General features: G+C 37.0%; 1 protein-coding gene across 2 annotated transcripts in view; it reads right to left on the bottom strand.

The window, feature by feature from the left end:
* GLRA2 (glycine receptor alpha 2) overlaps positions 1 to 25520 on the bottom strand; it is a 453170-nt gene that overhangs the window by 130807 nt on the left and 296843 nt on the right. For both annotated transcript variants that reach the window (XM_053706066.1, XM_053706067.1), the window contains exon 8: positions 87 to 236. In XM_053706066.1, the coding sequence (XP_053562041.1) occupies positions 87 to 236 (150 nt within the window). The remainder of the gene's footprint in view (positions 1 to 86; positions 237 to 25520) is intronic.

The raw sequence follows: 25520 nt of genomic DNA, 5'->3' as shown, positions 1-25520 counted from the left end.
TTGTCTGTTTTCATTGCAGAGCATATTACATTTTTGCAAAGGTTTCTAAATAAATAACTGAAAATATTGCATAGATTGTGACTTACCTTGCTGTGTCTTTTCTGTCGCCTTCGTAGTCTCAGGAACTCTTTATGCTGCCTTGACACAAAATTCACTGCTGCATATTCCAGCAGGGCAGCAAACACAAACAATAGGCACACAGCCATCCAGATGTCAATGGCTTTCACATATGATACCTGAAATGAAAACAACATAAATAATAATGTTAGAAAAGGCATTGTGTATTTTAGTTTACTTTAAAGGGACACTAAAGTCAAAATTAAACTTTCATGATTGAGATAGAGCATGCAATTTTTAAGCAACTTTCTAATTTACTCCTATTATCAATTTTTCTTCATTCTCTTGGTATCTTTATTTGAAACAGTAGGGGCGCGATCCGATATACTGCGCAGGTTTCGGCGCAAGCGTGGAAACCTGCACCACCCGTAGTTTCACCTCGCACATCGACCTATCACATATACGGTGCTGACAGTTCCTAAAGTGCCGTAAGTCGGACAAACTAGTGATGTCCGGAAATAAGCGTAAGTTCACATTTCTGGAGTCGCCAGTGACTTACGGCACTTTAGAAACTGCCGCCGCATAAAAAAACTAACTAAAGTATAAAATCTCCCGTAACTGTCTAACATGCCTCCCAAAAATAACCCGACACGTATACCCCTCTATCCGCAATCCCCCTTCTCACTCCTAACAATAAATGTATTAACCCCTAAACCGCCGCTCCCGGACCCCGCCGCCACCTATATTATATGTATCACCCCCTAATCAGAGCCATTTTTAATTGCGTACCTTGAATTCCTATTCAGTGTACGGCGGAGATCGTATGAAGAGGATCCTCCACGCTCCATGGCTCCGGTCTTCAGTTCCAGCGTCGTCGATCTTCAGTTCCAGCATCACCGGTCTTCAGCTCCGTGGTCATCGGTCTTCAACTCCTCCGCTCCGCTCTGGCTGGTTCCTGGAAGAAGAAGATGTCGCCACTTGGAAGAAGACTTCTCAGCCTGGAACAGGACCTTCTCCACCGGTCTGCAGGACAGGTAAGGACCACTTGGGGGTTAGACTTAGGTTTTTTTAAGGGGGGGATCAGGTGGGTTTTAGAGTAGGGGAGTGTGGGTGGTGGGTTGTAATGGGGGGGTGTTGTTCTTTTTTTTACAGGTAAAAGAGCTGATTACTTTGCGGCAATGCCCCGCAAAAGGCCCTTTTAAGGGCTGGTAATAGAGCTGATTACTTTTTTAATTTAGTTTAGGGTAGGGAAATTGTATTATTTTGGGGGGCTATTTTATTTTATTAGGGTCTTAGATTAGGTATAATTATCTTAAAATTCTTGTAATCTTTTTTTATTTTTTGTAATTTAGTGTTTGCTTGTTTTTTGTAATATAGATAAGTGTATTTAATTGTATTTTAGTTGAGATAATTGTAGTTTATTTAATTAATGTATTGATAGGGTAGTGTTAGGTGTAATGGTAACTTAGGTTAGGATTTATTTTACAGGTAATTTGGTAATTATTTTAACTAGGTAGCTATTAAATAGTTATTAACTATTTAATAGCTATTGTAACTAGTTAAAATAAATACAAAGTTACATGTAAAATAAATATAAACCCTAAAATAGCTACAATGTAATTATTAATTATATTGTAGCTATCTTAGGGTTTATTTTATAGGTAAGTATTTAGTTTTAAATAGGAATAATTTAGTTAATAATATTAATATTATTTTGATTTATTTCAATAATAATTAAGTTAGGGGGTGTTAGGGTTAGACTTAGGTTTAGGGGTTAATATATTTCAAATAGGTGGCGGCGGTGTAGGGGGATCATATTAGGGGTTAATATATTTCAAATAGGTGGCAGCGGTGTAGGGGGATCATATTAGGGTTTAATATATTTCAAATAGGTGGCGGCAGTGTAGGGGGATTCGATTAGGGGTTAATATATTTCAAATAGGTGGCGGCGGTGTAGGGGGCTCAGATTAGGGGTTAATAAATTTAATATAGGTGGCGGCGGTGTAGGGGGATCAGATTAGGGGGTAATATAGTTAATGTAGGTGGCAGCGGTGTGGGGGGATCAGATTAGTAGGTAATATAGTTAATGTAGGTGGCGGCGGTGTAGGGGGATCAGATTAGGGGGTAATATAGTTAATGTAGGTGACGTCGGTGTAGGGGGATCAGATTAGGGGGTAATATAGTTAATGTAGGTGGCGGCGGTGTAGGGGGATCAGATTAGGGGGTAATATATTTAATATAGGTGGCGGCGGTGTAGGGGGCTCAGATTAGGGGGTGATACATATAATATAGGTGGCGGCGGGGTCTGGGAGCGACGGTTTAGGGGTTAATACATTTATTGTTAGGAGTGAGAGGGGGGGATTGCGGATAGAGGGGTATACGTGTCAGGTTATTTTTGGGAGGCGTGTTAGACAGTTACGGGAGATTTTATACTTTAGTTAGTTTTTTTATGCGGTGGCAGTTTCTAAAGTGCCGTAAATCACTGGCGACTCCAGAAATGTGAACTTACGCTTATTTCTGGACATCGCTAGTTTGTCCGACTTACGGCACTTTAGGAACTGTTGGCGCCGTATATGTGATAGGTCGATGTGCGAGGTGAAACTATGGGCGGCGCAGGTTTCCACGCTTGAACCAAAACCTGCGCCTTATATCGGATCGCGCCCCTACTGTTTCAAATAAAGATACCAAGAGAATGAAGAAAAATTGTCAATAGGAGTAAATTAGAAAGTTGCTTAAAATTGCATGCTCTATCTTTATCAGGAGAAAAAAAAATGGGTTTATTCTCCCTTTAAGAATTTTTTTTCCTGGCAATATCATATGGAACTATCAATGATTTAATCTGCCAATACAAAGATCAATTGCTAATAAACAAATTAATATGTTACTAATTATAAACATGCTACTTTATGGCAGCAAATGTTAACATGTCCTTTTGAATAAGAATGTAAATGCTGTGAAAAAATAGAACAATAGCATCTAATTTTAATAAGTACAAGTGAAGGTACATTGAGGTGCTGCTTAAAACAAAATAATAAGGCAGGCAATGCTTGAACTCCGATGCACTTGATAAAATATTTAATCTACTTCGATGGACTTGTTAGTTAGATTTGTACTAACAACAATACACTATCAGCTAAATTACGAGTTTTTAGCCCTATAGGGATTTTAACAACTGCCACAAAAGCAGCGTTATTTCACCTCCCTATAGCACTGCTATTACAGGTTTAAAAAAAAGCAGGCTTGTGCGGGCGATATGGTGGCCTTGAGCTCCATACCGCACCGAAAACAAGCGCTGATTTGATGTGCTCGTGCACGATTTCCCCATAGACATCAATGGGGAGAGCCGGCAAAAAAAAGCCTAACACTTGCTTAGCAGCGTTAGGGAAAAAGCAGCGTTATGGGCCATAACACTGTTTTTTCAATCATAATGCCAAACTCGTAATCTAGCTGTATATTTATAGACACTTGAGAGGATACTGATGGGTCTTATTATACAGGTGACGACATGCTCAGAAGTCATTAAACAGCATGTCTATCTTTTCCAACATTTCATTAGTGGCCCTGACATACAAGTCTGTAGTTGCCTGAGGTGCCCAGTATATGTTATTTTGAACTTCAAACAACAACAACTAGCAGTACAGAACAACAAAAATTACAACTGCAATACTTAGGGTAAGATGTACAAAGTGATGAATGGAGAATCTTCCTAACTTAGGAACCTATCAGCCGTCTTTGTGGTGAGTGGACAGCGGACACTGTACATCCATTGCCTGCATGTATTATTGCACAAGGATTGCTGCTCCCTACTCTCATGTGATTAATTGTGCAAAAGCATGACCTGTCAATCTCCCCTTATAAACATGTTTCTGGGGGACATATAGGGTATATCGGCTATCAAAAAGCGAGAAAAAAAAAAAAAGGCTGACTATAGCTGAAACGTGTTGATATGATGAGGAGTTTGTGTACCATATGAACGTAAAGGAGAAAAGAATCAGAACACTCTGAATGTTCTACAAATCAAGCAGTTTAAAGTTTGAAAATTTGGGAAGTTGGTAATATCGGAAATCCGCTTTTTCTATTGGCCACCCGGCGATCACATGACCGGAGCTCACAGAGACAGAATCCATACTATCAGATGAGAATGTAAGTTTAAAAAAAAAATGTATTTTGCTCTAGCGTTAACCTGAATTGCGTAAAAAACCTAAAAAGTTATCACATGTTGTTGCATGTATTCCCCCATAGAAATCAATTGAGAAAATAAAGTAGAAAAAACCTAACACCCGAGATTGCACAAACACCAATCAATAGAGTCAATAGAGAAAAAAACATGTTGGGAAAAAACTCCCATCGAGCAAACAGCATAGCATATTCGCATTTGCAAATGTGAAAGATTTACAGTAAATACATAGTTAAATTCATTTTTAGATATCAATATTGCCTAAATGTTTTATAATTTTTTCATCTACTTAATGGCAAAAGGCTATAATGCACTTATATATGTCTACATATATATAAATGTTTATATATGTGTATATATGACTGTAAATACATATATACACATATCAATACATTAATATATATGTACACATATATAGTTATATACATACATACATATACATATTTAGCAATGGATATGTATGTATCTCAATGTTAAAGCCCTTTACCTGCCTTTCCCCCCCCCAACACCCGAGATCTCATATCTTTGAGCCCTTATAACTGTTTTGTGCAATATGTTTTTAAAATAATTTTATTAGACAGTGTTAAAATGAGTGTAATTGTACTTTGTAATGTATTTTTGAAGTGTTTTGTGCAACTTTTGGTGAAAACAGTTAACCACAGTGATAAGGATTAAAGCGTAAATTGAGATTATGCTAGCGCAATTGCAATTTAAATATCAGTGCAATGAAAATGGCGCGAGAAAAGACTATATCGCTTGTGCAAAAACATTTGCATTTCACTTGTAATCTACCCCACTATATTTAATACATTAAATTTACTTTTTATGGGCACATTTGTATTGGATCTTTCTTAAAGTACCTACATGGTAAAAAATAAATGCCCTTTAGAAACATTATTTCAATATGTTAGCTTCTAATGCAATTGAAAGAGAGGTCAATTTGATTTCAAATATAAAACATGTAGGTCCATGACATAAAATGAATACATAAAAGTCACAGGTCAATAATATCCAGTATTTTCTTCATCTCCCACTGAAATAAATGTATTTAAAATCTATACTAATCAAATATCAAATTTCTCAAACATTAGCTTTCAAAACTCTAAGATTTATTCAAAGAGGAAAATGTGTTGATAAAGATTATTTTATACAATTTCAGTTTTGGATTCAACGTAAACAGTCATTCAAGTATGGATAACAATTGCACCTTAGAGATTTAAAAAAAAAAAGATTTATTGTAGATTTTCAGTCACATTTGCAATATTACCAGGCTGTTTTAGCTTAGACTTGAAATAGTCATAAAGATGAAAGATTTAAATGAAGCCCAAGTGAAGTTTCTGACATATCGCTGACCCATCTGAGATTTATTCAATTTCTCAGTAAATTTCCTGAGGAAAAATGCAGGATCAGCAAATTTATATCATGTGGTATCTCATATTCCTTTAAATGTTAACAAATCATGCCAATTGTGAGGGATCCCAGTGATATCATTAAAGCAACATTGTATGTGGGATTTTCACACTATCTGCTCTGATCTGAACTTTTCCAAATAGAAAAACAAATGAATTGTGATATCTCAGAATTAGAAAAACAATGTTTAGGAGGTGAAAAAAATTCCCTTTTATGGGATCAGAAAGACTGTAATCAACCTCATAATCTGTAAACACAGCAACAATGGTCTGTATGTATCAATGTGTTAATATATGTTTGTATATTGTTGAAAAATTATGCAACTGCACTGACAGGATTACAAAGGGAATATGTTTATGTTTCAGAATTCAGTTTTCTTATTTATTTTAATGATTAGGAAAAGTGAATGACTGAAATTTCAAACATGTTTAATTATTTAAGGTAGATGTCCTGTCTTATTTCTTCATAAACATGGCTACATAACTAATACTTTGGAGATGTAAAGAAGAATTATAATACAATTGCCGAAATGCAATAAAACTCTTTGTGAAACTAATATCTCTATGAACAAACTCACTGTAACTCACTGAACTAAAAAAGTTGCATAATTCATAAAGATTTGGACCCACCCCTCATCCCCGCTACAGGTTGCCATATTAGCTTTATTATAATCAAAGGAGGCACATCTATCTTGATGCATCAAACACATTCCACTGTCAAGGTTTCCAGCAACAAAATAATAACTTCAAAATATTACTAAGCAAATAAAAGGGAAAAAAAAGTAACCTCTATAAAACAGTCAACTCTAATATATATATATATACAAAAGAAAACTTGAAAGTAGTTTAAATAGAAATGAAAGAAAAATAAGGAGACAACTTTATCATCTTTTAAGTAGCAAAATGATATCCTTTTCAAGTGTCTTTATGAAATAATCATACTTCAACAAGGTTTAGGTGAAAAACAATGAAAACACATCTAGAACACTCTGGTATTACTACAGTCTTGCTTGGGTTTGTGAGGTTTCTAACATGGTTCTCATTGTGTTCAAGTAGACTAATTCACCCTAATAAAATATGTTTTATACGTAATTATTGTTTTTTTTGTCTCTTCTATCAGTTCTGTGCTTCTGCATGAAATATCATGTGTTGGGACACTTAACACAACTGTTTACAATATATGGCCAAAAGTATATGGGCACCTGAGCATTACACCTATATGAGCTTGCTGGAAATTCCATTCCAAAACCATGGGAATTACTGAATTGCCCCCCACCTGACTCCTTTGCTACTAAAACTGTTGCAACTCTTATTGAAATGCTTTCCACAAAATTCAGAAGTCTGTGGGAATGTATGCCTATTTAGCCCAAAGAGTATTTGTGAGGTCAGGCACTGATGTTGGATGAAATGTTTTGGCTCTCAATCTCATTCCAATTCATCCTAAAAGTAATTTATGGATATGAGGTCAGGGCTGTGTGCAGCCCACTTAAGTTCCTCCACACCAAACTTGTCAAGCCATGTCTTCATGGACCTCACCTTGTTCACAGGGGCAGACTCATGCTGGAACAGGAAAGGACCTTCCCAAACTGTTGTTACAATGTTGGAAGCACCCAATTACCTAAATTGTCTTTGTATCCTGTTGTATGAAGATGACCCTTCACTGGAACTAAGGGGCCTAGCCCATACCCTGAAATAAAGTCCCTCCACCACCAAATGTTAAAGTAGGGACTATGCATACAGGTAGGTAGTGTTTTTCCTGGCATCCACCACCCCTAGATTCTTCTATTTGATTGCCAGATAGTGAAACATGATTCATCTCTCTAGAGAATACATTTCTACTTCTCCAGAGTCTACTGGAGGCCCACTTTACACCACTCAAGCTCGATGCTTGGCACTGACCATGCTGATTTGAGGCATGTGAACAGCTGCTTGACCATGGAAACTCATTTTGTGAAGCTCCTAATGCACAGTTATTGTGCTGATGTTGCATACAGAGGCAGTTCTGGACTTGACAGTGAGTGATGCCGCAAATGATAAGTTATGTTTATGTGTTATGTGCTTAATAAGCAGTCAATGGCACCACTATGGGCTAGATTATGAGTGGAGAGAACTTTATTGCTCCTGCCTGCATGCTAACTTCACTAGAAGTAAGCTTTTTGTGGGAGTTTGGTAGCAAGGGTACGGTATATTACAAGTTGGAAGTAAAAAATTTTTTGGTAAAATATATATCTATACCTGTACATATTTATGATTAGATATAGGTATAGCTATATACAGATATATATAGGAATATCTATTCAAAAATGCTTTGAACATATTTCCCTATGTGAAGAACATTGAGATGTGAAATACGTATATTACATACACAGTTTAACACTTTATTATTTATTATTATTTTAATAATTTGTATTAGATATTATGATTGTAACGGTACTTTTAAATGTATTTTTGATGTTTGTGCAACTTTTTTGTTGAGAGTAACATTTAACCAGAGCTCTGAAGTTGTGCTGTCCTGATGCTCAATAAATTAAATTGCGCTCAAGCAAACATGTTTCAACTTGCAATACGCATGCTACTTCCGTTGGGTGCAAGAGACGTGATAAACTCCTTATTCCTCACACACAACAGTTAGGGCACCACTTGTAATCTAGCCCTATGTGAGTTTGCTGTTTCTAGATGTTACACTTCCTAATAATAGCACTTAAAGTTGACTGGGGCAGAACTAGTATGGCAGAAATTTCACTTAATAATTTTTGGCAAAAGTGGAATCCTATCGCCATGCATTTAAAGTCTCTCCATAGTACTTCCAATGATATATATATATAAAACATGGAAGGGGACTGCACACTCATACCGGACCGATACACATCCAATGACCCTGCAACATGCTCAGCCCTGGGTGCCCACGGGCACTCACAGGAAGCTGTGCTGTCCCCAGAGTCACAGGCAGTTAATCCCAGACAGGTCTGGGTACAAGAACCATAGGGAAAATTACAAAACAAATTAATACAACACACACAGAAAGTCCAGCACTCACTTACAAGCTCTCAGCTAAGATTTAAAAGCAAAAATGGTAAGGTTAGTTACCACATCTGGCCAAATGGGACAAGCCCAGGTACCACGTCAAGGTCCTTTCCAATACCTGGGACCCTAAAACAGCCACACAATGCAAGCTCTCAAATCCAAACAAACTGGGAACAAGGGAAGGGTGCAAAGGCTTATGTCTAGGGTGATTACAATATTTTTTATATATTTTATAACCCTTTCCACTTAAATACCTTGTCATATACCATTTACCTTTGAACCCTTATGATAAAATAATATTTATATGAATATTTTTTATTAGATAGTGTTTATATGACTGTTTATTTTAATGTGTTTATGTTGTGTTTGGTGCAACTTTTTTTTAAAGCCCTAACCATTAACGTGAAGTCTTCAGTCGTTCCAACCAGACAAGTGCAACTTTAGATTGCAGTGCACATTTACCTCGTATGTAATTTAACTTGTAATACACGAGTAAGCTAACGTTAGAGCGCCACTTGTAATCTAGCCATTTGCATTTTGGTTTAATGAGCACCAAAAATAATCACAAAGAAATATAGAACAAAAAAAATCTAAACTTAATACTGTAAGAGCAGAATTGCAGAAGCAGAAATTCAAGTTATTGAAAAATTAAGAAAAGCATTATACAAATATAGCTTTTGCTATAAGTGCTGACTCACAACATACTATGAACATTAAAATGTTTTTTTTTTGTACTGTGGAAGCTCTGGTTTGATAGAATGTTCTTAGTAGCAGAAGAGATCAATAAGGTATACAGCTCCATGTATCAATATCTGGGTGGACAAGATTTCTAACTAGGAAACCTGTTTGCCTATAATTGAGGCTAGTGGCCACCATTTCACTGCCCCTATTTATCATTTTATGAGCAGTCAGTTAGATTACTCTGAGGTCATTTAAATTACCAGTATAGAGGTGGTGAGTAGTTTACGAAACACTGCACTTAAAGGGATACTAAACCCAATTTTTTTTCTTTAATGATTCGGATAGAGCAATTTTAAGCAACTTTCTAATTTACTCCTATTATCCATTTTTCTTTGTTCTCTTGCTATTTTTTTTTTTTTAAACCATGAATGTAAAGCCTAGGAGCCGGCCCATTTTAGGTTCAGCACCCTGGATAGCGCTTGCTTTTTGGTGGCTACATTTGGCTAACCAATAAGCAAGAGTAACCCAGGTTCTGAACCAAAAATTGGGTGGTCTCTAAGCTTTACATTCTTGTTTTTTAAATAAAGATAGCAAGATAACAAACAAAAATGGATAATAGGAGTAAATTAGAAAGTTGCTTAAAATTGCATGCTCTATCTGAATCATGAAAGAAAAAAAAAAATGGATTTAGTGTCCCTTTAAAGGGACAGTTCACCCAAAAAAATTCTTAAATCATTCCCAATGATCCTTTTAACCTGCTAGAGTGTATTAAATTGGTTACAAGTAGCTCCTTTACTCCTATTTCAGCATTTGCGTGTGGTATCGCCACCTACACTGAACAAATTTATACTGGAGTATAGGCTATTGAATAGCCTAAGTATACACAGCCAGCAGAAGAGATTACACTCTCAGTGGGATTCAGAATAGTTAAGTAATAAAATGATAATTTTCCATTGTTCTCTCTATGTATTGAGCTTTGGTGTTCCAGCCAAATAACAGATAAGGAAGCAAGTCTGTTTACACAAACTTAAAACATAATGAGATCTGATATCACCTTTAAGTTCAACCCATTGTAATAGGCTATGGTTTCAAAGCACAAAATCAGCTACTTCATATACACAAATACGCATGAAAATGGAATTTCTCATATATTTTATACTCTGCATTTGGTATAAAAAGTCATTTAAAATACATTAATGGAAAAACAATTTTACAGTGTACTGTCCCTTTAACTATTGGCTGCAGGCTTACTCATGTGAGCCTATACCTCAAGAGCTGCAAATATGCATCCACAGCTTGATAAATGGAGTTTAGTGTTATTTAGACATTGGGGATAATACAACAAAGGTCTCCCCAGCTTTAACAAGCTCTTAAGCTTTGCCAGTTTCTGTATTTGTCTATGCATCTGGTGACTGTCAGAATAACCTAAGAGCTGATGAAGCAGGAGAGGCTACTTTAAGGATTATAAAACCCAAATTTCTCTTTTCATGTTTTAGAGAGAGCAGACATTTTTAAATTACTTTTCTATTTACTTCTATTATAATTTTTGCTCTATTTTGTAGGTATCCTTCATTGAAGGAGCATCACTGCACTACTGGGAGTTAGCTGAACAGATTGGTTGAGCCCATGATAAATTGCATATTTGAGCAGCCACCAATTAGCAAGTAGCTAGTAGTGCATTGCTGCTCCTAAGTCTTATTAGGCATACTTTTGTTCAAAGGAGAACTAATATTCACTTTACGGTCCCTTTAATTTTTGATGCACACTGAGTTGTTGTTGGGTCAATAAGCAGCTTTTTAAATGTATAAGTGCAAAGTAACAAGGTTCAATACAAGTTGTCACTGCTGGGTAATAATGTACAGTGCCTTTAAAGGGTGTTGAGACTTCTCTACTGTAAAAAAAGCCAGCTCTGCAAGAACTCACAATGCTTCTGACGTTAGTGAAAGGCAAGTAGTACAGATACACAGTCCATCAATTTATTCCTATCAAGCTTCTGAAGCAGAGGCATATGGAAGTATGCTCTTCATTATCACTATGGCACAGGGATTTCAGAACCTGACTGGCTGTATTGCCCACCCTCACAGTAATTAAAAAAGTTGCTGCAGTCTTGGGGATGTCCTCTAAGTTTACATAATGTTAAGAGGTCATAATAGTTGAAATATGATGTTATAATTCTTTAGAGTATGCAACTTTAAAACTAGCAACCCTGCACTATTATACAAAGGGGGTTATACACACATTAGTGTAGGGTGGGTAGTCTTAAAATTCCATACTATAACAATAGTTTTTCAACTAATATGGCCATTTAAATTTGACAAGAGGCTCTATATGTGAGGTATGGTACAAAACAAAGTAAAGAGACATAAAACCCAAAACTTTTCTTTCATGATTTAGGTAAAACATACAATTTTAAACAACTTTCCAGTTTACTTCTATTATCAAATTTGCTTCATTCTCTTGGTATCATTTATTGAAGGAACAGCAATGCACTACTGGTTTCTAACTGAACACATGGGTTAGCCAATGACAATCAGTATATATATGCAGCCACCAATGAGCAGCTAGAACCTAGGTTATTTGCTGCTCCTGAGCTTACCTAGATAAATCTTTCAGCAAAGGATAACAAGGGAAGGAAGCAAATTAAATAATAGAAGTAAATTGTTTAAAATTGTGTGCTCTTTCTGAATCATCAAAGAAAAAACATGGGTTTCATATCCTTTTAATGATGCCAATCTAACAAAAAGTTTAAATAAATTACGTCTATTTCATAGAAATTAAAAACACGTATCATCTCAATCTATCTAGCAACCAAATCCTAAAACTTTTAACTGTACAGCAAACCATGTAATACAAATATACATAACAAATGACTTGCTATAATGAGCCTCTAATGCTATATTAAGGATCTGGTGACATTGATTAGCCAATTACTCGTTGTCTTGTGCTTTATAAAGATGAGAGGAAAAGAGGGAAAAAAAGAAAAAGAAAGATGCTACACTTATTTCTTCAATATGCAAAAGATACAATTAAAAAAAATGCATCTGCATTTTATTCTCAGACAAATCTTTGCTTTGAATGTCTTTCTATCAAGCATTTGTTTAGTGTTTAATGTCCCCTTGACAGTGTAAGGCACATTTATACAAACTGACTTGAATGTCAGCAAACATTTACCAAGTGCAATAGAAAACAAAATGGAACATGGACTATATTTGTTCCTTCATATTGGGCTGTAGATCCAAAAAAAGATAATAAAAAAAAAGAAAGAAAAAAAAGAAGAGAAACCAAAGTTCCCATGATGCTCTAATGTAAATAGAGCTGTATTAAAGGGACAGTCTAGGCCAAAATAAACTTTCATGATTCAGATAGAGCATGTAATTTTAAACAATTTTCCAATGTACTTTTATCACCAATTTTGCTTTGTTCTCTTGGTATTCTTAGTTGAAAGCTTAACCTAGGAGGTTCATATGCTATTTTCTTAGACCTTGAAGCCCACCTCTTTCAGATTGCATTTTAACAGTTTTTCACCACTAGAGGGTGTTAGTTCACGTATTTCATATAGATAACACTGTGCTCATGCACAAGAAGTTATCTGGGAGCAGGCACTGATTGGCTAGACTGCAAGTCTGTCAAAAGAACTGAAAAAAGGGGCAGTTTGCAGAGGCTTAGATACAAGATAATCACAGAGGTTAAAAGTATATTATTATAAATGTGTTAGTTATGCAAAACTGGGAAATGGGTAATAAAGGGATTATCTATCTTTTAAAACAATAAAAATTCTGGTGTAGACTGTCCCTTTAAATGCCTTTCCCAAGATTCTTTTCTTCTTCAGTTCTTTATGATGAGCTGCTTAATTTTCAGCTATTGTAGCTTTCTTGGTGAGCTGATATCTCTATCTGGCAACCTATAATTGTGCATTCAGTGATTCTGAGGAATAGACTATCACAGGCAGGTAACTGACAACTGAAGCTGCTGAATAATACGTCTGTCTTGATACATCTATCTTTTTTAACCCCAAATCGCATTTATAATATTAAGTTTATGCATGATTGTTTTTTTTACACGGAATGTTCTGCTTCAGTGCTTGAAGCATTCAGCTGGCTTCCTTTGTCAGCCTCCCTACAAATGCATTATTTCCTCTTATTAGGTAAACCCTGAGTTGCTGATAGTGTGAAACTTTCCATTGGATCTCTCATATAAATCAATTCTACTTGATGTACAATCCTGTCTTAGAGAAAACCCATGCCTTAGAGCATAAGAGTCTGCAGAATTTTATTTGGAGGGAGGGAATAACATACAACACAAATAATAATGATGCACAGTGCAGACTCATGCGGGACAGCTTTTTCACTTACTCCCTGCAGAGTTTAGCACCCAGTGTAGAGGAGGGAGCGAGTAACTATTATTCGGTACTGGGGAGTAATATCTATTTTGTAGAGGTGCACAACTAGTAGACTGATAGGAGTATGCTGTTTTTATAATAATATTATTATTATCGGTTATTTGTAGAGCGCCAACAGATTCCGCAGCGCTATGCAGGAGGGAACATATCCCCCCCCCCTATTGTGTTCCATTCTAGCAATTGTATCCAAGACTGGCAACAGCCCTCTATAAAAATACTGGAAACCAGGGGAGGTAGATGGAGTTCTAGTTTAAACTCAAATCAGATCCTAGATACTGTAGTCCCTATATAAGCCATATATTAACATCAGATCTTAGACTAAACACTTGACCCGGAAGCTTCATACCCACATCAGACCTCAGATCAGACCCATGTCTCTGCAGCCTCTTTGTCAGCTACATAGCCACATCAGGCCACACTCCCGACCAACCCAAGCCCTACATGCCCCATGTGAGCCACATACCCACATCAGATAAGATTCCTGAAACTACAGCATTTTGAGCTACATTCCCACATCTAATCAGACTATTGAGTCTGCAGCCCCTCTGTGAACCTCATAATTCCAGTCCTATAAATTAATCCATCTTTTCAGGTTGTTTACCCTGCACATGGGGCTAGATTACATGTGGAGCGAAAAAGAAGTAGTAGCGATATTGAGCGCTAACAATAACACTCCTATTCTTACGCTTGCATTAGAAATTGAAAGTAAAATGTTGGTGAGCAAGTGAAAGACTCAGGTGCGCAAACATCTGGAGATCCGACTGCGCTGCCACGCTAACTGCCTTTCCCCATAGACTTCTTTAGGGTGCACTACAATAGCCTCTTCTGGCTTTTGCTTGCTCGCTAACCTGAAGGTGCACTAGGGTAATTGCACTAAAGCCAAAGGTGCATTAAGAAATACTTCAAATACATTTGTTCTTCACTTACATTTTACATTTTTAATTATTAATTAATTTAAAAATTAAAAGAACATTTTCTCTCAGTGAAGAACAAAATAATTTAAAGCATTTATATTAAAAAAAACAAACAAACAAAAAAACATTAAATTTGTTCCATATGGATCGTTTATATGTTAATGTGTTTTACTGGGAACCTTTATATATAAAGTTTTGAGTCCTTCCCAGTAAAACACATTAACATATAAAATCATATAAACACATACATACACATGTATATACATATATACACACACACACATATATACAGTATATATATACACATACACACACACACATATATACAGTATATATACACACACACACACATATATACAGTATATATATACACATACACACACACACATATATACAGTATATATACACATACACACACACACACATATACAGTATATATAATACACATACACACACACACATATATACAGTATATATATACACATACACACACACAAATATATGCACATATATATCCACTTCTGAGTGTTCCGAGTCAAACACCTTGTCATATACTATATCCCTTTTAAACTCTTCTTAAACATTTATTTTAATAATAAAGATATTTTACATTGAATATATATATGCGTGTAAAACATTTTAATCTGATTTACATGTGTTTTGTTAAACTTTTATTCTGGCCTTAACACTTATTTCAAGCTTGAAGATGCTTTAACTTTTTATTATGTGTTACGCTTGAGCATATAACTTTAAACTTATAATATAAGCGCTTTAGTGCAATCGTGATATCCATTGAAAGTATAGGGCGCACTAAAGCGATGTCAGCCACCATAAACATTCTCTATTAATTCTTCTTTACCATTAACTTGTAATATCAATTTGCGCTCTTATCCAGCACCCTGCACTATCAATAGCACTCTACTTGTACTGTAGAGCAGGGGTCAGCAACTTTGGCTCTCCTGGTTTTTGGAACTACATTCCCCATGATGCTCAGACAGCCTAAAGAATGTCTTAGTATCATGGGAAATGTAGTTCCAAAACATCTGCAGATCCAAGGTTGCTGACCCTTGCTCTAGAGCATAGTGCGCTTAACTGATGTACCAAGTGGAGCTAAACCAATCTGATAAAGCTACTAAAATAGATAATAGTAAAGTCTTGTTGTGTAATATGCCAAGCTGTGATTTAATTAAATGTTTTATTTCATATTTAATAAAATGCATATGCGTCTTACAAAGATAAGAACAAAATCTTGCAAGATGCAGAAAATACATTTAAAGCAGATGGTAATTAAATATCTAAAACAAGTGAGGCACTTGCAGTACAATGTATACAGAGTGAGACATTATAAAGACACATTGATCAAAACATCTAACGAATTTAAATAAAAGTGAAGCTCAACCTGTTTTGCCTTGTGACACCTAGATAAGCAAGGAATATAGTGCACAGAGAACAGATAAACATTTAGGTGCATACCAAGAAAAGGGCACTAGGACCCTGTCTGTAATTAAAGCAAAACTTACTTTCTTGTCATGGAGCAGAGACTCCTCTCTAGACTCTGTGGGGCATATGTATCAAGCTCCGAATGAAGCAGTTATGAAGCAGCGGTCACAAAGATCAGGTCCGACAGACCTTGATAACTAGAGGCCTGTGTGTATTTGTGCAACCAGGCACTTGCCTGCCAGAGAGCTGACTTCATTTCTGCTTAACAGGCCTCTCTGATCAGATTAAACAAGAAGAGCAACTTTGAATCTCCAGCGCCACCTGTGAGCTGATCTGAAGTCCCCATAATGCATTGCACTATGCTGTACAGGAGCTTCATAGTTGCTCTCCTGCTTAGTCTGATCAAGAATGAGAGTGAAGAAGTTTGCAGTGCTTTTGGCATACAGGTCTCAGAACAGAGGCTCCAGCATTAACTATATCAGAGGAAATCCATGGGGGTAGTTGTCCCCCTTTGTCCCCATGAGGACACCCAAGCTTTGGAGAAAGCTGTGGATGAACACTGTACACAATAATAAATTACAATACTACAGTGTTATAACCATACAAATATTTTATTTTAATTACATAAAAAATTAGACATTTAAAGATATAAACTATATAATCAGGACAACCATTTTTAATGTGAGTAGAAAAGTAACAAGTATTAAGTATGTCCAACCTGCTTCCTTTGCTCAACAAGTGAACATGATTACCAGGTAGGAAACCTATCTACTTGCACTGCTAGCAAAAGAATGCAAAAAAAACTTCTTCCACCCATTCTCAAGCAACTAAACTTAGAGAATGCATAGGGTGCACTGCACCACTAGGGCTAAGAAATGTCCTTGGCTGCTTCATAAATTTAGCCCTTTATATGTTATATTTTGTGACTGCACAAGGCACAAGCATTCTTTGTAAAAGAAGACAAGACACAAAATATGACTGTACTTTTCACCATCACAGTCCTAAAAATGACGCTTTATGATCTACAAACCCCAAAGGCCTAAAGTTTGATTTGCTGTTGTAAAAAGGTGGTAATATAAACATCTCTATAGACTTTAAGAGAGATATTGAGGCCTATTTAAGAAAGGTCTGTTAGACCTGATCCGACAGTGCGGATCAGGTCTGTAGGACCTCGCTGAATGCGGAGAGCAAGACGCTCTCCGTATTCAGCATTGCACCAGCAGCTCACAAGAGCTGCTGGTGCAACGCTGCCCCCTGCAGATTTGCGGCCGATCAGCCGCCAGCAGGGAGGTGTCAATCAACCCGATCGTACTCGATCGGGTTGAATTGCGGCGATTCCTGTCCGCTGCAAGACCGCTGCTTCATGACTGGTGTTTATAGCGAGTCTGAAGACTCGCCAGAAACACGGGCCGTCAAGCTCCATCCGGAGCTTGATAGATATGCCCCATTGTTGTTACCCTCACAAAAAAGTGAAACTATGCTTCAGCCACAATCTCAAAAAATACTGTCCTCTTCAAACAGTATACATACAAAACACACAGGAATTGGTGATTGGGCGATTCAGTGCAAGAAGGGGTTAAACACAGGAAATTAAATAAATTTAGAATAAAAAGTTTGGAATTAAATTTTTTTAAAATATTTGAAATTCAATATCCTTATTTCAGAACTAACTCATTAAAAAACAATGTAACTATGGGGAAATCTCCCGTTATAGCTAGGAACCTCTACATAAAACTTAAAACACACATATAGTCCATAATGTTAATATTGATCCAACTTCTAACAATAAATACATGGGTCCATCCTAGATTTTAATTTTCTTAAAAGTTTTATTACAGGATATGAGAAAAATCGCACAGGATCAGCCCATCTTCTTTAAGAATAGAAAATTGCCCGTATGAGATCTGCAAGATGACTTCAAAGTTAAACTCTCCAATTTTTTAAAATCTATGAAATAGTCTCAAATAAAAAGTACTGTTTGATCTCATACTAAACTACACAATGAATCTAAGCAAAAGCTTTAATTACATATTGGTTGTTTGGGATTTGTAACACATCTTGCTTATTTTATTTAGAAAAAGCTGGTCCTAAGGTATTATGAGTTTTTCAGAACAAATACAGACCTTCTCTTTAAAAGTGATGGTAAACTTTAACTAATCAAATGCAATCTTTGCCATCAAAAAAGTATATGTGTACTTTTTTAATCTATCTGTAAAATGGGTTAAATCCATGTTTATAGTAATGCTTCTATTACAATGTTTAGCCAGCCGACTGGAATGAATTAATTTTTTTATGACAAGTCAAGGCATTTGGAAGCCCTTAGGAAGAAGACAATGAAGAAAATGGGTGGGACTGCCCATTTTGGGTGGGATTGAGACTGATGACTGAGACTGATGAAGAAGGGACGTATATAGATTTAAACCTTCGAAAAGCGTAAGGTCTTATTGTTTGGTGAGAAGCGTCACCCCTATTAGAGACACCGGGACCTTCTGTGTATGGCTTGTGGATGAGAGAATTTGGGATAATCTTGCTTTGTGTATAGCACCTTCTCTGCTCCATCTGTTTATGCGCTTATTGTGTACCTCATGTATTGAGGGTTTTAAATGTGAGTGAAATTTTCACAGCTTGTATTGATTGTTTGTGCTTATTAAAACGGTTTTACACTATGTGCTTTTGTCTGGCTTTTTTTGCATAACAGAGATTGAGATTGAAAGTTCCCATCTGCCTTAAAGTACAAGTGGCACGATGAATTCTGAACACTGACAAACATTATACTTTTTGAGCTCGCATAGAAAGAGGCCTAGATTTTCCGGCAGATCTATACTCCAGGGGGCACCAAGCTTCTCAGTGATACTGATACATCCTTACCTCATATGATTGAGGTTGCCTGAAGTAAGTGTACATCCAAGTGGGAGCGGTACATGAAGAGATTCTTTTTAATAATTTATTGATTGTGTTTTTTTCTTTATGGACTCTGTGCACTTATAATTGCAACTAACTGCATCTAGCTATGCTTTGAGAATTGTCATCCTCCAGGACACTTTGTGGTCTGATAAACATTAGTTTGTTTTATGCTCTGTTGTACTAAGCGCTATCCTGTTACTCTTTTGCATTTATATATATATAATATATATATATATATATACACACACTTTTTAAAAAAATAAATAATTATGCAATTTTGCTTGTAAGCATAGATATTTTTCATATATTTTTCATTGCAACATTTCTAACATCTTAACACCTTTGCTCTAATTACCGTATCACACAATATTGTCTTTTCATAAATTCTGTTTTAAAGTTTTCAAACTAAACTTTTTACTAATATAGTAGTTGGGACCTTATTTTGGCCTTGATTTGAGTGTTTCCCTATAGGAAGCAACATTATTATGGGGACCCTTGCTAAATGCACCTATAGAACACTACATATTTCTTGGCTTGATAAAAAGAAGGTTACATTGTTAAATATATGATTTACTGCTCCAGTAGTTTTCAGCACAGCAGCCATTCATCGGTAGCTATTGAAAATCAATCCTCCTAAATCACTTTCAGCACCATAAGGAGATGGGTGGGAATTAAATATGAATGCTCGTTTCAAGTGGGGACTAGAATTACCTGGTGAGCCCGGTGAGATAAATGAATTAAAGGGACAGTCTACACCAGAACTTTTATTGTTTAAAAAGATACATAATCCCTTTATTATCCATTCCCCAGTTTTGCATAACCAACACAGTTATATTAATACACTTTTTATCTCAGTGATTACCTTGTATCTAAGCCTCTGCAGACTCCCCCCTTATCTCAGTTCTTTTGACAGACTTGCTTTTTAGCCAATCAGTGCTGAATCCTAGGTAACAACGCACGTGAGCTCAATGTTATCTATAGGACACACATGAACTAACTCCCTCTAGTGGTGAAAAACTGTCAAAATGAATTCAGATAAGAGGCAGCCTTCAAGTTCTAAGAAATTAGCGTATGAGTCTACCTAGGTTTAGCTTTCAACTAAGAATACCAAGAGAACAAAGCAAAATTGGTGATTTAAATAAATTGGAAAGTTGTTTAAAATGACATGCCCTGGGGGAGTCCAATCAAAATAATGGATAAAACCGCATGCCCTATAATTGATCCTATATAGAAATGATCACCATAGGTGGTAGAATCAGGAATAAAATGGTTTAGCAGAATAAAATCAGATAAGGAAGGCCATAGTTGTCAATTATTGAACATGGCGGTAGACTACGGTCAGAGTATTTTAATATCATCATGGAGTTATTAAACGATAACATAGCTTGGGGTTATCTAATTGGATTATTAAGACAGTTAAATTCTGACTTAATTCCTGCTAGACGCCCAAAATGGGCCTCGTTGGTACAAATGAATGATTAGAATGTATAAAGCTGAGCAATAAATAGTAAGAAAATAGGGTTGTATGCCCTGGTTGAGTCATTAGGTAGGAGGGACTGGGTTCAGTGTTCTTTTAATGTATTATGCCATCTTTTCTTGCTACCCATGGACGGTGAGGTTTCTGATCGGTATAAATATGTGAACTTGATGACTGTTTCTTAAATTAGAAATACTATTCTAACTCTAAAGGGTATCTGATTAGTTTTGATAAATCTTTTAGTGTATTAACTTACCCAATATAGCAACAATGTCTTGCATTTAAAAATATGCAGTTTATATACAGCTAAAATGTATTATGTTATTTAAATTCTGTATTTGTTGGGCAAGCTTAACAGGCTTTGTTAAAAATATATTAGGGAACTTTTTTTTTGTTATGAATGGAAATTACCATACTGTTTTTTTGTGATGGCATATAATTTTAATTGTATCATTCCTTGATAGTATGGTGTTTTCAGTTATAAGGTACATATAGCAGAATATGAGAGATAATATTTTTGTAATATTGATGCTGTATGTGCTTATATTTATTTGTCTGAACTTGTGTTTCCCTAATAAAAAAAAAAAAAATATAAAAAAAAAAAAAATGACATGCCCTATTTGCATCATGAAATCTATGAAGTTAGTTATGTTAACTTAAATCATTTTTTCGGATCCTTTCCTTTTTTCGGATCCATTCTTTATTCATATGCATTATTCTATTCTAAACTTCAAAAGAATGGATCCGAAAAAACGAACGGAACCGAAAAAACTATTTAACTTAACATAACTAATTTGCCGAAACCGAAATTATTTTTTTTTAAAACTTAACTTAACTAATTTGCTGAAGCAATATTGTTTATTTAACTAATGAAAACGAAACTAAACATTTTTTTTTTGCGTTGCACATGTCTAGTCGTCACTGGATTACCTGGAGGCAAGCCCTGTCAGCTGGCTTAAAACAGACCAATCAGGGGCTAAGCAGGGAGTAAGGGAGTGTCATGTGAACGGCACAACGCGGACGCCGACGAACAAACGGATTGTACCATACATATAGGTGAGCAACTTGAAGGAGGGGCAAAGGGACAGATTATTGCAACTGCACACGGCTTGAGAAGACCATACTGTCACCCCTGAGACCACGCGCTACACCAATACTGGCAGGTATCTCTGTATCTGTGTGCAAACACAGGAGTGAGTGATTTAAAGCTATATATCAGTGTTGTGGGTTTGATACTACTACCTCGAAACTGTGTTATTTCAACTCTGGATGTCACAAGTGCATGTCCCTTACTCTCCATTTGCATACAACCCAGTCACTTATTTTTCCAGAGAGAGTTACTGGACATTGATGTTTGAGGTTGTGACCCTGACAGCTGTATGCCTGTGAGGTCCATAAAGCCATTGTTAAACTAACTTGGTACCCTGCTGCAGTCCAGAAGTGCACAAAAACTCTCTTTGCACTTTTCTTTTAGGACTTATAACATCTTCTTTAACTGGATTTTAGCAGTACTGAAACTGTAAAAACTGACCTCGCTCCATTGCAATATTGTATCTACAATGAAGATGCTCAAAAGAGATTGTGCCATTGTGAATGTATTTTTAAAGGGAAAGCACCTTGGTGATCAGACTTTCAAATGACATTGCGCCATTGTGAACGATAAGTCTAATTTTTCAGTGCTTGCACCTTCATTATTAAACTCACATTGATAAAGCAGCAAACGAGTTTACAAGTTCATTACTCAAACACTGTAAAACACACTTTCATGAATGTGTTGGACTTTGTGTTCACAATGATGCATTTTTGTTAGAAAGCCTATTCACCAAGGCATATTTCATCTTAAAAACACATTGACGAAGGAGTAACCTAGAAATCTTCTTTGCATAAGCAATATTGCAATAGAGATGTTTAAATGGATACTAAAACCAATTTTTTTCTTTCATTGATCAGGTAGAGCATGCAATTTTTTTTTTAAATATCTTTATTTTCAAGTGCAACAGACAGATGGAGATAATTACATTCGGTAGTATTTAAGTAGTATATGATTGCAAGTCAAATGATACCATCAATTATAAAACAGGTGTCATGTCATTTCTGTAGCCTGGATCTTGAAAAGGAAAAAACAAAGGAGCAAAAAATTTTCCATCGTGCACAATTTTCTTTTAACCTTAAATACAAATAATATCAACCTCCTAACTCTCAACTGGCATGGTTCACTCTCCAACAACCTCCTCTCTCCCCCCCCTCCCCCAGAACTCCTCCGATCTAGTCTACCAATCTCCTCGCAGTGTTGCCTCCAAAATGTATTCTGTATTCTTGAATGGTGCGATGATTATAGTGCGTGAAGTGTCTGGCAGTGTGCAATAAAGGACCCCATTTGTTAAAGAAGGACCGAACTCTAGCATTCATGTCTCCTAATCCGTCTGCTTGCTCAATAAATAGTTGTTTTAGCAACACCTGCTTTAGCTGTGTAACAGTGGGGGATTTCGTTTGAGCCAGTTTTGAAAAATCAGATGTCTCGCCATCAACACTATATTAGAGATAAGTAGTTTCATATGTTTGGGTAGGCCTAAGAAGTCAAGGAACACCACATTCTGAAATGTCCAATCACCACAGGGACACTGCATTTTTCTTTACCCAGTGTGCTGTCATCTTCCAGAATCTGACTAGTTTAGGACAATTCCACACCATGTGTTCTATGTCTGCGTCTATCAGACCGCATCTAGGACATTTACTGTCCCTATCTGCCTTCCATCTCTGAAATTTCCAGGGGTAACATAGCTGTCGTGTATTAACTTAAAATGGGATTCTCTCACCTCTGAGGAGAGAGTTGCCAACTTTACTCTACTGATGCTTTTCTCGACTTCCGCCGCTGTCACATCTTTTGCAAGTTTATCACTCCAAATGGAGGCTATCTTATCTATGCAGGCTGTCCCCGCTAGTCTGTTCATCTTTGTGTACAGTGGTGCTATAGATGTGATGCCATGTCGAGCTAATTCTATGCTTTGTTTTATAGCTGTTTGGTCTTTGTTGCTCCCTCCCTCCGTAGTGTGTCAAAGTAATGTCTGGCCTGCAAGTAAGCATAGTGGTGAGTTCGGGCAAGTCAAATGTTGTTCTTAAGGTCTCGAAAGTCTGCATGAGTCCCCCCTCCTTTGTCATTGTTTGACCTACTGTACGAAGTCCTGACTCTTCCACTGAAGGAAAGCCCTAGTCGATATACCTGCAGGGAACTCAGGATTGCCACACCATGGCAGATATGTGGTCAATCTGTGGTTGCCCCCCAGCTTCTTGCAAAACTGTCTCCAAGCTCTCGCCGGTTGGGCTAGGAGCTCCATGTCTTTTAAGTGTTTAGTCGCTTGGGTTTGGGTCATGTGTGGGATCATCTCTAAAGCCCATGGTTTCGTCAGTTCGCTTTCCAACCTGGGGTCAGAGAACTTTCCCTGTCCCGTCATCCAGTCAATAACGAATTTACATTGGGCCGCCCAGTTGTATAATTCAAAGTTGGGTAGTGCTAATCCCCCCATCTCCCTCGGGGCGGTAAGCTTGAGATAACTGACCCTGTGTTTCTTGTTATTCCAAATAAAGTTAAGCACCCTTCCCTTAATGTGGTTTAAGTCTGATTTTCGCAGTATTGCTGGCAGAGTCTGGAAAAAAAAGCAGCTTGGGGAAGTAGATCATCTTTATAAGTCCCACCCTTCCCGATAGGGATAAAGGCAGCAAAGTCACCCCCCGATCAGGCTATCTAATTGTTTGAGCAAGGGACCATAGTTAATAGAGTACCATCTACGTGGGTCCGTATGTAGTGTAATGCCTAAATATTTAAAGTTACCCTCCACTATTCTAAAATCATATCCGGGAATTTGTTTTTTACCTTTTGACAATAACCAGAGTAGTTCAGTTTTGTCGGTATTGACTTTGTATCCAGAGACTAAGCTAAATTCATCAATTATTTCCATCAGTTTTGGAATATTCTTTTGAGGGTCTTGTACGTATAACACCATGTCATCAGCAAACAGCGAGACATGTAAGGTCGACTCGCCTATGCACATCCCCTGCATTGTCTGCCTAATTTTTATTGCCAGGGGCTCTATGGCCAAGTCGAAAAGGAGTGGGAGAGAGGGCAGCCCTGCTAGTGCCTCTGTGGAGTGTAAAGGGTCTGGTAGGTGTGCCATTAATTAGGAGGGACGCCTGCGGTTCTCTATAAAGATTCTCAACTGCCCTAACAAATGCACCCTCAATGCCCATTTTATCCATAGTGGTGTATAAATGCTCCCACAAGACCTTGTCAAAGGCTTTTTCAGCGTCTAAGAATAGCAGGGCTGCCTCGTCATGTATCGCTATGTTCGGGTTGTGTTTGTTATGTTCCAGTAATGTTGAATAATTGTTTGGACTCTTCGAATGTTAAGTACTGAGGATCTCTCCTTAACGAAACCCGTCTGGTCCCCGTGTACTAATGTCGGGAGAATATTAGCTAGTCTGTTTGCAAGGAGTTTTGTTAGGATTTTGTAGTCCTGGTTAAGCAGGGAAATAGGGCGGTATGACTGTGTTAAAAGGGGATCTCTACCTTCCTTTGGAATAATACTGATATTAGCTTCCGCAAATCTGGGAGAGGGTCTAACCTCACCGCTGAGAAGGCCATTGAACAGCTGCATCAAGGTCGGGCCTATATCAGTTCCCATTATCTTGTAGAACTCCGCTGGCAAGCCATCAGGCCCTGGAGTTTTCTCTAATGTTAAATCTTTAATTGTGGTCAGAATTTCATTCAAGGCAATGGGGCTGTTAAGTTGTCAAGTTGGGCACTGTCAATCGTCGGTATTTGTAACTGTTCCCAGAATCTGTCTCTATCCTTGGCAGTACTTCCTGTGGTGAGTAGAGGTCTTTGTAGAAGTCAGTAAACGCCCTTTGATGTCCTCTCCCTATTCAAAACTACGTCGCCCTGCTTAATAGCCAGTATAGGATTTCTTTTTGTCGACAATTTCGTCATTCTCGCTAGCAGTTTTCCCGTCTTGCCTCCGAACCTATAGTACCTGGCCTGCAT

Source organism: Bombina bombina, chromosome 3, assembly GCF_027579735.1.
Source record: "Bombina bombina isolate aBomBom1 chromosome 3, aBomBom1.pri, whole genome shotgun sequence".
Classification (NCBI taxonomy): Eukaryota; Metazoa; Chordata; class Amphibia; order Anura; family Bombinatoridae; genus Bombina; species Bombina bombina.
The sequence above is the reverse complement of the archived record's forward strand: the minus strand, read 5'-3'. Positions and strand labels throughout refer to the sequence as shown.